The sequence below is a fragment of the Bombyx mori genome, chromosome 28 (genome assembly GCF_030269925.1).
Source record: "Bombyx mori chromosome 28, ASM3026992v2".
NCBI lineage: Eukaryota > Metazoa > Arthropoda > Insecta > Lepidoptera > Bombycidae > Bombyx > Bombyx mori.
In genome coordinates this window covers 7,507,397-7,524,205 of record NC_085134.1, presented here as the reverse complement: position 1 = coordinate 7,524,205, position 16,809 = coordinate 7,507,397, and the positions used below count along the sequence as shown (strand labels likewise).

At 35.7% G+C, this 16,809-nt stretch overlaps 1 protein-coding gene and 1 non-coding gene across 2 annotated transcripts; one reads left to right on the top strand and one right to left on the bottom strand.

The window, feature by feature from the left end:
- The first annotated feature begins 4,956 nt into the window (after positions 1-4,956).
- On the top strand, positions 4,957-5,079 carry Mir3288 (microRNA mir-3288). The gene has a single exon (NR_130617.1). It is a non-coding gene; the product is annotated as a microRNA mir-3288 (primary transcript).
- A 2,714-nt stretch (positions 5,080-7,793) lies between these two features.
- LOC101737568 (charged multivesicular body protein 4b) lies at positions 7,794-16,594 on the bottom strand. Its single transcript, XM_004923412.5, has 6 exons — positions 16,494-16,594; positions 15,876-16,232; positions 13,415-13,592; positions 11,647-11,797; positions 10,255-10,369; positions 7,794-9,727 (listed from the first exon to the last, which is right to left on the bottom strand). Exons 2-6 carry the CDS (start codon positions 16,054-16,056, stop codon positions 9,684-9,686), a joined length of 669 nt encoding a protein of 222 aa, XP_004923469.1. The 5' UTR covers positions 16,057-16,232; positions 16,494-16,594; the 3' UTR covers positions 7,794-9,683.
- Positions 16,595-16,809: the final 215 nt, after the last annotated feature.

Here is a 16,809-nt window from a genome sequence, read left to right as displayed (position 1 = left end):
CAGTTTTTTTTTCATTTCCTGAACATTTTACATTTTCAGAGATGTGCCCTTTTCCAAATTGCATATTCAAATGCAATGCATTACAGATGAAGTATTATTAATGTTATATCAAAACTCGAAGATAGTTCGGAGAACTTTGTATCCGATATGGAGGGTAGAAGTAAGGAGTGCCATCTTGTATAGGGGACAAGATGAAAAACTGTTCACCTGTAAACAGTAAGCTATTTTTGAAACACACCGAAATAGCGCTAGTGTAGGAATTGCAATGATATGAATATAGCAAGTCTTTAAACAGAGTGAAGTGTGCTAGATTTGAAATTTTAATATTTTTCGTGTATCATATAGATAAATAAAAGCTCTAAACTTTTATATAAATTAAACTTCAAACAAACAAAAAGAATACGATCGACGGGGAACACATGAAAGGAAAAACAAAATTGTTATTTTTATTTAATTCCGAGCATTTTCATATTTATCTACCTTTTAAACCTTCTCTGGACTTCCACAAATAATTCAAGACCAAAATTAGCCAAATCGGTCCAGCCGTTCTCGAGTTTTAGCGAGACTAACGAACAGCAATTCATTTTTATATATATAGATATATAGAAGATTTAAAAACCTCAATAATTTTTCCATTTACGTGGAAAGCGTCTTAATCCTTCGTAATTTAGTATTCTACTCTAATATTTTATGGCGCTGTTTTTAACATCTATCCACTTGCTACAACGGCGCCACCTTGATTGGCTCCCTTTTAGAGAGACGGTCCTCCCTAATTCTACTCTCCATATTAAACGATTTGTTAACCGAATCTCTAGTCTTTATGGTCGATAAATCTATGGCATATGTACGTTTTTAGGCATCGCTAAATGTTAGTCACAAACTAACAGCCTTTTAGTTTAGATATAACGCTGCTATTGCTACTGAATTAATTATATTACATAAGTTTTATATATTTCGTCGTTTCTTCTCAAAGGCCAAGGGACATCTCCGTCGAAAGCCATTACCAAATCTTTGCCCGTAAGACTTTCAATATTTCCCAATATCGCTTTAGCTTTTTCGAAATGATTGGGGGCGTGATGCAAGCGGTCTTGAATTCTAGGGATTACGTTCAAAAAATCTAATTGCTTTAGTTTATACAAATCTATGTTTTCAACTAAGCTCTTTATGGCCGCTGACGTTTGATCGCTAAGCGTTTGCAGATTGATCGTGGCCTGGTCGCCGATAGTCTGAAGTGTCGTCGCGGCAGTGTCTGTCAAAGTGTGGAGTTTGGTGCCAGCTTCTTTTGTAAGCTTCTATTAAGAAGCTTACAAAAGAAGACATTAGTCAACCGTCGCGAATGACAGATGGAGAAGGGTTATCTGCGGAATTAATCACATAGATCACATTCAGATAATCACATCACAGGAATATAATTGGGACTTTCACTAGTTGGGGCTATAGCGACCCAATGAGAAGTTCCGGCGAGAAGCTCAGTGGATTAATTCGCTCTCGGAAATTTTTGTGTTCGACGAATATGGCAACTGATGCTTGAATAGCCTGAAAGTACTGGGGATCCGATGAGATACATTTCGCGGCGATAGTGTATTTGTGTTGCCCCGTCCGCTCGATGGGATATGAGAAATATGTGATAACAGTAACTAATTACCCGTTTCGCATTTGTAAAAGTTTATAAGTGTGGGAAAATGAAATAAAATCGCTAGACGTTCTCAGACTATTCGAAAATTCACTGAAGTCTCTAACCACAATTTCACTGAGCATTTATTTAATCCCACCTCATTTTCCAGGAGCATTAAATTCCATGATTTTTTTTCCAAACAAAAACTGCTTGTGTTTATCTACAAAATCCAATCTAAATATTTCACTGAGTTAAACATTTTTTATTCTTTACACTACCTACAAGTCTCTCAAGGCCAAACATCAAACGAAATATGAAAAACTAACTTCAAAATCCATAAGAGATAGAAGAAGTTCATTCTTTAAATTAACTTTAAAAGCAACTCACCAGTATGAGTCCTCTCATAGTGCCAGACATTGTCACAGGCAGGCTACTGAGCTAATGTCCCCACGCGTACACGATTTATGCTACGTATTGCAGCATGACTTAAATTTAGGAGGCGCCTTATTCTGTTCACTAGAAATTGTATTAATAACACACAGTAAAAACTGCGTTAGTGAACATAGGCATAACTTTTTCCCCAAAACTTTCATATTAATGCGATGTTCACAAGTGCCGTCGACAATTTACATGGAATAGGCATTAAGTGACCCACAGCACTAACATATACCAATATCAAGTGGACATAGTGACTCACGTCGGCCCAAAATAAATATAGTAATAAATTGGTTAAAACCTCAAAAGTCGTTTAGCTATAACCTCTCACTAGACATCTACAACGTAAATGCGCCACCCACCTTGAGATATAAGTTCTAAGGTCTCAAGTATAGTTACAACGGCTGCCCCACCCTTCAAACAGAAACACATTACTGCTTCACGGCAAAAATAGGCAAACTTTGCAAATGACCAACATCCAACATATTCTCGTGACAGACTATTGCTGAATGAGGTACTTAGTGAACTGCCCTTTATTCGCACTGTTTAAAGGTACCTTAAATGTAGTATAGACTTGTGAAAATACTATGAAATGTCCTGGTGAAACTGGAAAGGCCTCCGGGCCACCGGTAATCCTTCAATAATAAAAAAAAAGTTATCGACGAATAATGCCTAAAAATTGGTGGACGAGCTCACAGCCCACCTGGTGTTAAGGGTTACTGGAGCCCATGGACATCTACAACGTAAATGCCCCACCCACCTTGACATATTAGTTCTAAGGTCTCAAATCAGAGCAGAGCAGGAGCAGAGTTCATCCATATTATCTGGAACCACTGCATCCATCGACAGTGCATTTCAAAAGATCTTTTCTGCCACGTACCATCCGGCTTTGGAATGAACTCCCCTCCACGGTGTTTTCCGAGCGCTATGACATGTCCTTTTTCAAACGAGGCTTTCGGAGAGTACTTAATGGTAGGCAGCGGCTTGGCTCTGCCCCTGGCATTGCTGACGTCCATGAGCGACGGTGACCACTTACCATCAGGTGGGCCGTATGCTCGTCTGCCTAAAATGGCAATAAAAAAAAAGTATAGTTACAACCGCTGCCCCACCGTTCAAACCGAAATTCATTACTGCTTCACGGCAGAAAAAGGCAAGGTGGTGGTACCTACCCGTGCGGACTCACAAGAGGTCCTACCACCAGTCTTTGACAGTTTATCAATTAGTATAAAGGTACCCGTGAGTTCTGACCACATGGCTTTCCGTGTATTATCTCGATTACACACTAAAAAGAGCTATTCGAATTTAAAAAAAGAAATAGGATTGTTTTTCGATAATCGTACTCCAGAATACACCCGCGAGGGGAAAGTATGCTCATTGCGATTCAAAAAATTCAACTCGCAAATCGATAACGCTTCCTGAATCACAAACACGGACGACACAATGATTTATGGCCTTCTGTTATAAAATATTGTGTAATTAATGTTGTGTAAAACATTACGTATTTATTAAAACACGAATAATAATATATTTTTAATCGACTTCAAGAAGGATGAGGTTCGACCTTCGTGTTTTGGTCCGTTATTAAATTTTGTGATTTAATAATAATTATTGCATTTATTTACTCCACAATACAAACACATCAAAATTCTAATTCTAAACAATATTACAATATACTATACTAACACTGTGGAGATAAAAAGGATAGCTGAAACTATCGCTGTTATTCTGCCGCTGCCTGTAATCTTAATCTATCAACTTAAATCTAATAATAGCTAAATTTAAAATTATGTGGCGTAATCTACAGAATACCTACCTGCGCACTTTGCTGCTTAAGTACAAATTCCTTATAAAAGTATTTGAAAGGGTTTAATCCTTGTGAGAGTCTACTTATCAAAGACGGAGGCAAGTTATTCCAGATTTTGGGTGCGGCAGAGGAGAAACCACCCCTGTAGCTTTATCTATATATTAATACGTGAAGCATAAACTTGTTAAGTTTCATTGCTTTTTGTTTGTTTGTTTTAAGTGAACGAAGTCTCACCCCATCTAGTGTTGATTGGTAATCACTACCAATACGACTTTAACGCTTAGGTATATTCATGTATCCTATCAAAAATAAATACGCACTCTCTTCTTCCACAATAACTCTTTTCCCGATTCAAAATAATGCCAGTTACCCGCTTACAGCCAGCATCGGCGTCCAGTCTGGACAGATAATAGCGTTACCAATTTCCCAACTACCTACCTTCATTTCTATATGTAACATAAGTATGCACATTAATAAAATACATAATATAATATATATGTGCATAATGGTTTGGTCCATCTTGATAGACCACTCTAGATATTGTTAAAACCTAGACCTACAGCATACCTACTGAAGGTATCTTTTCAGAATTTCTGTAAATAAAACGTTTGTCTAGAAATTAATTTTAGCGAAAAGACCGCCTGTTGAATAAATATACCTGATCGTTGACAGTTTTTTAATGCTAATTATGTTTTGGCGTGCAATAAAGTATATTCTCTCTCTCTTCTTTCCACTCCTGGTGTTACGGCGTATTATATAATAGATACCACGACAGAGCAAAAAAAATATTAATTAATACGCGTGCAACTTGGTGTACGTGAATGAAGTGAAACTTCTTTTTTGCTCTTGTAATAGGGAATGCTGAGTATAAGACGCGACATCTTCAACATTTATACTTTAAATATTTTAAATTATGGATAGAAAAATATTTTTTTTGTTTAAATAGTTCATTAAAATATTGGACGCTACTCGTTGCTATCTACTACGCGCATGCGTTCGAGTGCCACGCATTCATTCTCACTGTCTCTTTCTAGTATTTAGTCTACATTCTTCTTTTTAGTCTACTTTCTGTCGTTTTACTGGTGGTAGTTGTGAGCTGGAGTAGCTTGCTTTGAGCTTGGAGTAGCTTGCTTGGAGTAGCTTGCTTGGAGCTTGGAGTAGCTTGCTTGGAGGTTGGAGTAGCTTGTTTGGAGCTTGGAGTAGCTCTTGTGAGTTCGCGCGGGTAGGTACCACCACCCCGCCTATTTCTGCCGTGAGGCAGTCATGCGTTTCGGTTTGAAGGGTGGGGCAGCCGTTGTAACAATACTGAGACCTTAGATATTATATCTCAAGGTAGTTGGCGCATTTACCTTGTAGATGTCTATGGGCTCCAGTAACCACTTAACACCAGGTGGGCTGTGAGCTCGTCCACCTATCTAAGCTATAAAAAAAGTATGGTAGCGTTAAACGTTTAACGCAAACTTGTTGGAAGTCGCATTAGAAGTCTCACTTCAATAAACCTGTCACAAGAATCAGTGGCCGATGCTGGAATCGAATTCACGGCCGCGCAATAGTCGGAAGCGCTAACTACTACACCATCGACTCAGTCAAAAGCAGTTAATTTCATAAGCAAAAAATACAGTACACGCTGATAATATAGGTTTGATGGTTTTAGGAGTTTGATGGTCACATCCTCCGACTTTGAGAGACGAGGGTGTAGTTTCGATTCAATATCCATTTCCTATCGTAACATCGATGCATGTACCTAGAATGATAATCGCCTTATCGTTGCCGCCGCTGACTACTCCCCAAATCCTGATCATGCAGGAGCCAGTCACCGTCGACGCCCTAGACACGTCCTTACGGATACATCAGATCCAATAACCTTTGCATTAGATGCCTTCAGCTCTAATACTAGGGGCAGGCTTAGGGACCCGGTAACCGTACTCGTCGAACTCGACAAAGAGGTCGACGTGCAACCTAACCCATGCATCAGCCCGCTGAGTTTCTCGCCGGATCTTCTCAGCGGGTCGCGATTCCGATCCGGTAGTAGATTCATTCGCGAAACAATTGCTCGAGTTGTTAGGTCTCCTTCGGAGGCGCTCGGGCAGTTGTTAGCAAATCCCGCCCCTCTTGGCTGAGCCTTTGCTCGCCCACCAGTCCTGGTGAAACTGGAAAGGCCTTCGGGCCACCAGTAAACTTTCAAACATAAAAAAAAAAAAGTACCTAGAATAACTCGAATCTAACATCGAGCATCAATCTAAAGCAGCGGTCGGGGAACTTTTTTAAGCATTACCCCAAAATATTTTTGTGTAAGTTGATATTAACCCGTGGCGAAGAACAAAAAAAAACGAAATCGCTTCTTTTTAGCATCTTTCATATTATAAGCCCCCATGATCATTTTGAAAAGAAAACAATAACTACAAAGGGGATGGCCCATTTTAGGCCCAAAGCGGACAATAGATTATAGAAAAAATACTTAGTGCATTAATTTTGTCATAAATAAATATGCATTTACTTTCTTGCAAATAAGCGCCACTATAGTTTACAATAAGTAGTTTAAAAAAAGTAACTCTATTGAAAAAACAAGGATTTTTATTTTTGCGGGAAAAATATTGCCAGCTTCAAATCCTTTTACGTATGAAGTAAATATTTTGAGTATATAAATAAAACATATAAATAAATCATTTTAAGTATTATCATTAATCAAACGATTTTAATGGATTTTATGCACATAAAATAACATCGAAGACATACCCATTGGACTTTAACTTGTAACTATACTTGAGACCTTAGAACTTATATCTCAAGGTGGCGCATTTACGTTGTAGATGTATGTGGGCTCGAGTAACCACTTACCAACACCAGGGTGGCTGTGAGCTCGCCCACCCATCTAAGCAATAAAAAAAACTTTACTAGTATTGTTATTTAAATATGTACAACTAAAACAAAAACATAAAAAATAATGTGTACTCGTAAAAAAAAGATTAAGATATAAATCAATTATCGGTTATTTAAAAAAATAATCGATATATGAATTTCATGTAATTATTTTTCTTTATACTGACAACACTGAATTTAATCTGACTGACTGATACTTCGCTTGCTGCTTGTGGTGTTGTGCTTGCGTACAAAATGGATGTGTTTTGATTTTTCTTCGATTTATTTTACTTTTATCAATAACGTTTCATACTACGACTAAAAAACATTGTGTGAATTGTGGTTTTACCCTGACCGAGATTTAAAACCGTGTATATGCTCTCCTTTGCTATTTTTAGATGATACTAATTGTGTATGAAGATGAAGAAAATATAGATATTTAAAGAATTAAGTGTGTTTTTTATACCCTATTGGATAAAAATACATTAGGAACATCTTAAACATTAAGAAAAGAAAAGTTCTTGAAGTATCTCACAATCCGACACTTATTTACGTAGAAAATTAACCTCAAAACGAGTTTTTATTTTTATTATATTTTTTATAATAGTGGCGTCAATTTCAATATATTTTTTAGATATCCAATACATTTAAGTATTTGAATCAGTACATTTTTATAGTAATATTTGATGTCCATCTTGGGCCTAGCACACTATGGAGAGTGGGCAATCCCCTTTAATTTAAACATCATTTATTCAATGTATCAATGTAATACCTAGTAATACAAAACGGTTTCACTTTAATATATACTTTTTACTCACAAAAGTTTCATTGTAGGCAGCGGCTTGGCTCGGTAGGCAGCGGCTTGGCTCTGCCCCTAGCATTGCTGAAGTCCATGGGCGACGGTAACCACTCACCATCAGGTGGGCCGTATGTTCGTCTGCCTACCAGGGCAATAAAAAAAAATTACCCCCCAAAATTTCATTTTACCCCATTTGGGGTAATTTACCCCCGGTTCCCCGACCGCTGATCTGTAGCATATCAATGAGCGATGTGATACATTCCTTAATAAAAATCAAAACCTTTTTTTTTTTAAGTTTTATTATCTTTTTAATATAAGGCGTTTACAATTTAAAAAAAAGAACCGTATTACACTTATGAAATTATGTTACATGCAAAGAAAATAAATCTCAAAATAAATCTATTAGCTTTTTATTTAACCCAAAAAAATAATTCAATTATTTTCCTCAGAAAAATAATAATTACGACTATTTTGTAATTAAAATAAAAAATGAAAATTACAAATTCGCTAAATATTATGTCACACTATAATACATAATTATTTTCATACATACATACATATCACATAATTAGAAGCACAAACGGCAGAAGAGCGACACACCAGCGACATTAATACATCTAAAACAAGGCCACAATAATGATGAATAAATACAACAATTAACGGAATACTGTCTAAAATAATTCCATAATTTTAAAACTCAACTTCTAAAATCATTCAATTATTTTATTAATGTTAATAATTAGAATATTAAATTGCTATACAGCTACTGTACTATTTAATTGAACTAATTGGATTACCTATTGGGTCAAATTTGGGTGATTATTTTATGTAAAGTTATTAATTAACTGTTATAGTATCATTGCGAATATTATTTTTTACTGGTGGTAGGACCTCTTGTGAGTCCGCACGGGTAGGTAACACCACCCTGCCTATTTCTGCCGTGAAGCAGTAATGCGTTTCGGTTTGAAGGGTGGGGCAGCCGTTGTATTGTAACTATACTTGAGGCCTTAGAACTTATATCTCAAGGTGGGTGGCGCGCATTTACGTTGTAGATGTCTATGGGCTCCAGTAACCACTTAACACCAGGTGGGCTGTGAGCTCGTCCACCAATATAAAAAAAAGAATAAATATTAATGAGCCTATATCCCTCCCAATGAAACGCGGTCTGACTGTTATGTGATTTCACATAATTTGAATTGTGCGTTGTCTAATGATCGATTCATCATTTCTGTGTACTCCTGAAAAAACTTTTTTCTTGCTAAATTGATACTATACGACAATTTTTAGAACATTCATTGACAATACCTAAAGTACCATTACAATTAACACACTCATTGATTTTGAGTTGATTAATTGGTATTATATTAAAGATTATTATTATTAAGAATTCTTTATGAATTTGCTTGAACATCTGTTAAACATTACTAGATCAATCTTGAATCGTATGTTAATCATACTAAGACTAATCTTTTATGTCATATTTGTACTTTGCTCACAATATATTGTATTTTAATCCAATTAATTCACTCACTTGATCAGTCACTTCTACATTTTCTTCTTGCTTATAATCACATATTTTTTTGGGGTGAGTATTCTAATTGAAAGACAAGTATTTTTGATATTTCCGTTTAAAGCATTTTAACAGATCTTATTACGTTAGTTAAGTTAACAACGTCAATATTACATACACGAAAACTCAAAGTTACATGACCGTGTCGTAAAATGTGAAGTCTTGACCAATAAAAGTTCTGAGTTTATTGCGATTATTATTGTATTATCGACCATAATATTCCATAGTGTTATGAAAAATTACACAAAGCAATGGTTTGCTTATTGCCAAACGTATATTACAAATCATGACATAGCTTATTACCCAAGCGAAGTTCTGACAAACGCGGATATTGAAATTACCATAGACCTGTCATTCTTAGTGCCTGATCGATTTCTAAACGTCGATGTAGGTCGTCGCCCATCTGCCGATGCCTCTTATATCTGGCCGAAGCTTTTCTCGGAAGCTCGATTTTCGGCACCGATATTGCGGACAAGCTTTGACTGAGCTTCCGTATCAAGTTTTGTATGGGATTGAGGGATACGATAAGCGGTGCAGTGCTGGATTGTGAAAGCTCCGATGAAAGCTCCGGCGAAGTACAGCGGGGCGCCGCGGCCGCGTCCTATGTGGCCCACGACTGCAGCTGAGCAAGCTCATCGTCATCCTCTGGAAATTTAACACTTTTTAATAAGCATTTATTAGCTTCAGACATATGTAGGTATGTTAGTATGTAACGGAATGTTTGAACATGATTTTGACCTCCTTCAAAACGTCGGATTAACTCGAAATTTGGCAAACTTATTAAGGACCGATGACAATTCAACATCTTAAAAAAATTGAAAAAAAATTATAAAAAAATTGAAATTCTACAAAAAAATGAGAAACAAATAATAGTTTAAAAAAGCTAACAAAATACTCTTTTATAGAATATCCAACTAAAAAATAGAAAATAAATTTTAATAAATTTGAATTAAAAATAGAGTAAGAAAAATGATTTTATTGCAAATAAAGCGTGTGGTGCATGGTATCAGTAGTTATAAATATTTTATGAACAGATATGAGTAGAAGGGTTATTTTCTCGACTCGACTCGAGCAGACTCACAAGACTTCCTAATACCAGTAATTAAGCTAATTATAATTTGGCAGGTTTGATTTAATTGAATCTCTCCATGCGACAAAAGAACAGTTCGTACCTGTCTGTTTCGACTTGCTCGGTTTGGGTTTGTCGTGTACCAGTTCCGAGGCCGGGACATCGGGCAGCGTGTCCGTCGGCACGTTGATGCCCAGCATCTCCTTGTCCAGATCCTCCTGTTCAAAGCAAACCACATTACTTTCATATAAATCTTATAATACGCCGGTAAGAGTAACGCCATCTATCGCCGAATAGTCGAACAAATGTCGAAGCATCCAGAATGCTCGAGAATTACAACGCCATCTATTTTCAGATAGTGGGAACTACGACTAGAGATGTGTGGAATATTCTCGATAATTCTAGGGATGAGGTATCGGTTATAAAAGCGTTAGAGGGATGGCGCGCAGTCAGTTAGTAATCGGAACTACTCAAAGCGAAACAGCGAAAGGATCACCTGAAGCGAAGCGGAACAAGCGAATTGAGAGTTTTAAAGTGTTTGTTGAGTGTTTTAAAGTTTTTGTGAAGTGTTTAAGTGTTCTAAGTGTTGAATATAGTAGAGTTTTAAGTTGTACTTTGGTGAAATTTTATTTATACCGAACCTCAGCGCGTAACAATACATTTCAATGTGGCTTCAATCATCGCTTCATTAAAGTCACTTCTCTTTTTGGATCAAGAGACCTCAAAAGTACTTTCACTTGAAGAGAATAGGAATAGGAATAGGACTAATACTCCAAACTTAATATTTCAATGCATATGAATATTTAACATGATAGCTTTATGATATTTATTTTAGTGTTGTCACTATCACTACAATTAATTACGATGCTTTGTGCACTCAATTATCAACTCTATTGAAACCAAACATTTGAATGAATAAATAGCTCAACACTACATCAGTAGATGGAACTAACTATATCCAAGTAAATATGACACAGTGTTTAATTAAGTTGTAATACTTAACTTTTTTTTTCAATTACATTGCTGACATAAATTGTCGATTGCTTTGTACAGTAGTACAGTAGTAATAAATACAGTAGTAATAAAAGGAGACTTTTTGGCGAGAATGCGAGGAGTGATTTGTTTTATTTTGTCTATTTAGTGTTTCTTCAAGTTAAATGTGTAATAACGGTGGTTTATTAACTGTTTAATATCTGTGACAGTGCACAAATGTGGGAAAATAAAACAAAGCCGGTGGGCGTAACTTCTCGGGATCCTTTAAAAAGTCCACTGAAAAAGTCTCAGTAACTGACCACCATTTTACTGAGATTATATTTCATCCTATATCATCTCATCTTCATTTCATTTCACTCCATATTATCATTTTTCATAAAAATAAGAATATAAATTAAAATAAGATATGACTTAAAGGTCTTAGTTACCAGGTCGTAAAATCCCTTAAAAAAATTAAAAAAGGTAAAAATATAAATATAGCTCTACCATGCACATTACATACCTGTTCTAATTCTTCAAGTTCCTTCTCGAGTTCATCTTCATCTATATCATTAGGGAAGGCCACATTGTTACTGATCGCCTCGGTGATCTCACGAGAGATGTCGTGTTGTTCAGCAATATCATCCATGATATCGTGTACTTTGTCCACATCACTGTGATACACAAGAAAACATTTTGTTTTATTATTATATATAGTGAATTATAAACATGTGTTGAGTGACAATGTCAGTTCACTATGTATGTTTTAATAGCACCTGCACTTAGTAATTAATCCTTTTTGTGAAAAGGAGAATTAATACCCTCATACCCTCATTAATACGCTACACATATAAATGAATAATTGTTTTTTGAAGTGAAAACTTCTTTAGAATCGTTGTGATTTCAAACCGGATGCAACGGAAAAAACGACAGGTAAGAGACACAAATACAAAAATGTGTAGGATGAAGCCAGCAAAGAATGAGACAGAAATATATATACTATTTAATACAGCGCCATCTGTGAGATTTTTTGAAGTGAAACTTCTTTATCGGCGTTGGAAAAAAATTTACCGTCACATTTTTCGGTTACGCGTCACATTTTTCCGTTACGCGCCATCTTTTTTGTATTCATGTCTATGATAATAAAATCCTTTTGTTTAAACTTTATCTAATTTAACTTTTTTGTATTCATGTCTATGATAATAAAATCCTTTTGTTTAAACTTTATCTAATTTAACTTTATTTAACCAATTTCTAGAAAGTTGCATGTAGATCATTTTTCGAAAAATAAGGCCATAAAGAAGTTTCACTTCTTACGTGTGTACACTAGTACACGCACACATTTTTTAATACTAACGTGTGTATGAAAGCTCTTGTAGTGAATTTTAATTTAGGATTATACGTGAAATTAAAATATCAATTCACAGAGGGCGCTACCTTACAATTATTTACTAATGACAAAATTTTACATATACTTAAGATGTTTAGGATAATTGTATTTTAATTTTGGAAGGTTTCACTTCTACCACGTGTGAATTGCACACATGTATTTTTTTTTTCTATGTCATGACATATTTATTGTTGTGGCGGTCTTATTTTTTAATTACGAAAAATTTTTTTTTTTTATAAAAAAACTACTATCGACACAGTAGAAGAGAAAATAATCAAAGTCTTGTTTGCCACTCAAATTGTGGCTACAAGCCATTCTGTCTATTTCTGATACAAAACAATCATATGCTTAGGTTGTAATTGGGAAAACCACTAATTTATGATCTCTATTTTTACCTCAATATATTTAGCTTTCAGTTATTTAACAAGTAGGGTTATTCTGTTATCTATACTAATATTATAAAGAGGAAAGATTTGTTTATTTGTTTGTATTGAATAGGCTCCGAAAGTACTGAATCGATTTGAAAAATTAATTCACTGTTTGAAAGCTACACTATTCCCGCGTGACATTCTTTTTTTGAAAAAAATTAGAGATCCTTACTAAAACTCCAATACTTAATATAATCCAAGGTGTAAAAAATTACCTAAAATATTCTTTACATCACGTGCCCTGCGAAAACTATTCATGATAGAATAAAATAATGTAGTACGACTTGGTAGAACAAATTATCATTTACAAAAAGTGCCACGACAGCATATGTCAACTATTATAGTTATGCCGCAAAAAGTGTTCTTGTATTTAAAAAAATAAAACAACGTCAAATATCATTGAAATTTTTGTTAAAGACCCGAGCGGAGCCAGTGCGGGCCGCTTGTCAATTATCAATAGATTCAATACATACATGTCTTTGTGTGCGAGCTTCATGGCATTAGCTGCCTCGCGCATAGTGTTCAATACTTGGGCATTGGTATTGGCACCTTCTAGCGCTTCCCTTTGGGCCTCAATCTGAGTGAGGGTCCCATCTATTTGAGTAAGTTGCTTCTCGTATCTCTTCTTCCGCTTGAGAGCTGCAATGGCAGCTGAAATGACAAGAGAAAGCCACATCAGAACTGACAGAATTATCTTGTATAATGCACAACATGTAATTTTAGTTCTGTCTGACCTTGATGGAGCATACACATTAGTTTTTTCATACATATTCATATGTACATTTATTAGAGTATTGTTGTACTAAAATTAATACACAAAGCCCACTGAGTTTCTCGCCGGATCTTTTCAGTGGGTCGCGTTTCCGATCAGGTGGAAGAGCCGTGCTCCTCAGATTCTGAGACTCTTGCTAGGGTTCGTGTATCCAACGTCATTAGGTTAAGTAGGGAAAAAAAACACACACACACAAAGAGTTTGTTAGAAGTTTAAATACATGCGGAAGGAGCACATTTGACAGAAATTCTCTCCTCCTCCTTCAGTCGATCTTTCATTACTGAGCATCGTGACGCGCCCGCTTCTGACCTTTTTTTGTAATTTGTAGCCACTTATGTTAGTCAGTGGCACAGTGAAGTGCGTGGCTCAGTCTTGGGTCCAGACACTTCAATTAATCTTTTAGAACTGAATTGTTATTGACTGTTGTTAGTAGCTTATGTGTAATAGATAGTGTACCGGTGTAGTGTTTACTGAAATTGTTCAGTAGCAGGTCAATTACCAAGCCATACAGTACAAACAACACAAAGTAATATTATTCTATAAGGTTTCGAAAAATCTCCCTGATGGATTTATCCTTGACAAACAACGAATCAAGGGGAATATAGATTTAAGGGCAACCTATTAAGCATATGTTAGCTTTTTTAAGTTTATATGTATTAAGATACTTCTATAAACAAAACTATTTCTTTTGCTTAGTTTTAAGATAAAAACATTTTCTTTGTTTGCATTCAAGATCGAGTTGAATTATTTCTAGTCATTTTTGGCTGGCATAGAAGTCTCTGGTTTAATATCATTTACTTAGTATCGAATGTGGTGTGGTGGTCATATTTTACAAGTTTATTATCAATACAAAACTAACAAACTAATTGAATGTTTATTCATCACCCACAAGTCTTCTAGACATACGCCTCTGGAAGCTTTACTATAGTGAACAAGCCTGCCCTCCCTGCATCTAGATTCCTGTAACCTTCAACAGGTTGTCAGTTATCCTTGCAGAAAGCCTACATTGCACCAGAGGGCACTTCTTATTTAGATTTGTTTTTTTTTTTTTTTATTGCTTAGATGGATGGACGAGCTCACAGCCCACCTGGTGTTAAGTGGTTACTGGAGCCCATAGACATCTACAACGTAAATGCGCCACCCACCTCGAGATATAAGTTCTAAGGTCTCAGTATAGTTACAACGGCTACCGCACCATTCAAACCGAAACGCATTACTGCTTCACGGCGGAAATAGGCGGGGTGGTGGTACCTACCCGCGCGGACTCACAAGAGGTCCTACCACCAGTGATTACGCAAATTATAATTTTGCGGGTTTGATTTTTATTACACGATGTTATTCCTTCACCGTGGAAGTCAATCGTGAACATTTGTTGAGTACATATTTCATTAGAAAAATTGGTACCCGCCTGCGGGATTCGAACACCGGTGTATCGCTTCAACACGAATGCACCGGACGTCTTATCCGTTAGGCCACAACGACTTCATTGTTACAAATAGAGATATTTCATATACATTAAAGTTATGTAAATAATCTCTGCTCTTATCCATTTTGTTGCTATGTTAAGCAATGTCAATATATCATGTTGAAGTCTGATGTTCTACAGTTTTATAAGTACCGGTACTTAATCTAAGTGAATATAAGAAATAACAGGTGTATTAGATAATTAGACAAAGATTCTTCTACTACCAATAGAATATTAAGTAGTGGCTGTAATCTAGTAACTCATCATCATACAAGATTCTGTGACCCACAATTTATAACTAGGCAACTAGGATTTACAAACTTATTTACTTTACAACCTTATTTACCTATAGCCTGTAGACCTTAAAAAAAGAGGTCAGTAAGCACAAATATCACAGATTCCCAATATAATTATGCTGATGTCATTACATAAAACTACTGTATATAATTTTACAATTTCCAAACAATACACAGCCATTTTAAGTAGTTGTGCATCATTATTAATATTCACTTGACAAGCTCATTTAGGAATGCAAAATAAATCTGTAACATTTCTTTATTGACTAGGTGTCCGCACAATGCGGTAGCTGTGGATGATTGCGTTTTACAAAGAGTAAGGATAAACTAAATAAATTTAAAACAAGGTCACTAAATTGATGATGGGACAGATGACAACAAAAACACTCTCACACACGTACCTCTTTTGTTCTTAGTGCCATGTTTCCTGGCTGTCTGTACTTCTAAATCGATCTTCTTTTCCAAAAACTCTTGCTTCTTGATCAGCAATTCTTCAGTTTCACGGAGTTTTTGGATAGCTTCATGCGTAGTGGGCCCCTTCTCTTCTTTTTTGCCACCGAATATTTTCCCGAGAAAACTCATTTTGGAAACCACTTATTCTTTTCTAGGCCTAAATCAGCGCTTTCGTAACACAATCATGAATTACGCGTAGGTACAATGCGAAATTAATTCGATGTTATTTCTTGGCATATGCGTCATACACAGTGACAAGTTCGAAAACTTTCGTTTAACAATTTTAGCAATACAATTTGACGCAACTAATGCATATAAATTTCAATTAAAAATCACAAAAAATCTGAAATGTTACTTTATATGCTAACATTGGTAACAAGAATAACATTTGATTTAAATTTTGTTTTACAATATTTACGAATTTAAATTATTTTTTATAGCTATTTCTGATTGGATATAATTTAAAATAAAGTATATTTTATTCCAAAATTATCCAAAATTATTTCGTTCATTAAAATATTATTTTGAATTCAGAAACTAGAATTATTGAATCAATCAAGTCTTACAACAAACGTTACGTTTTACGTTTTACGAAGTTAATTCTAAGTTTTTACTAGTGGTAGGACCTCTTGAGTGTCTGCACGGGTAGGCACCACCACCCCGCCTATTTCTGGCGTGAGGTAGTAATGCGTTTCGGTCTGTAGGGTGGGGTAGGCGTTGTAACTATACGAGACCTTAGAACTTATATCTCAAGGTGGGTGGCGCATTTACGTTGTATATGTCTATGGGATCCAGTAACCACTTAACACCAGGTGGACTGTGAGCTCGTCCACGTCCAAAATGTAAATAAGCCATAAAAGCTATGTGATCTACATCATCTAC

Excerpts from the sequence above, each read along its gene's own strand:
- LOC101737568 (XM_004923412.5), bottom strand. The coding sequence starts at position 16,056 with ATGAGTTTTCTCGGGAAAATATTCGGTGGCAAAAAAGAAGAGAAGGGG. Across the intron at positions 13,593-15,875 it reads TGGCACTAAGAACAAAAGAG|CTGCCATTGCAGCTCTCAAG; the intron begins GTACGTGTGTGA and ends TTGTCATTTCAG. Across the intron at positions 10,370-11,646 it reads AACTTGAAGAATTAGAACAG|GAGGATCTGGACAAGGAGAT; the intron begins GTATGTAATGTG and ends TGCTTTGAACAG.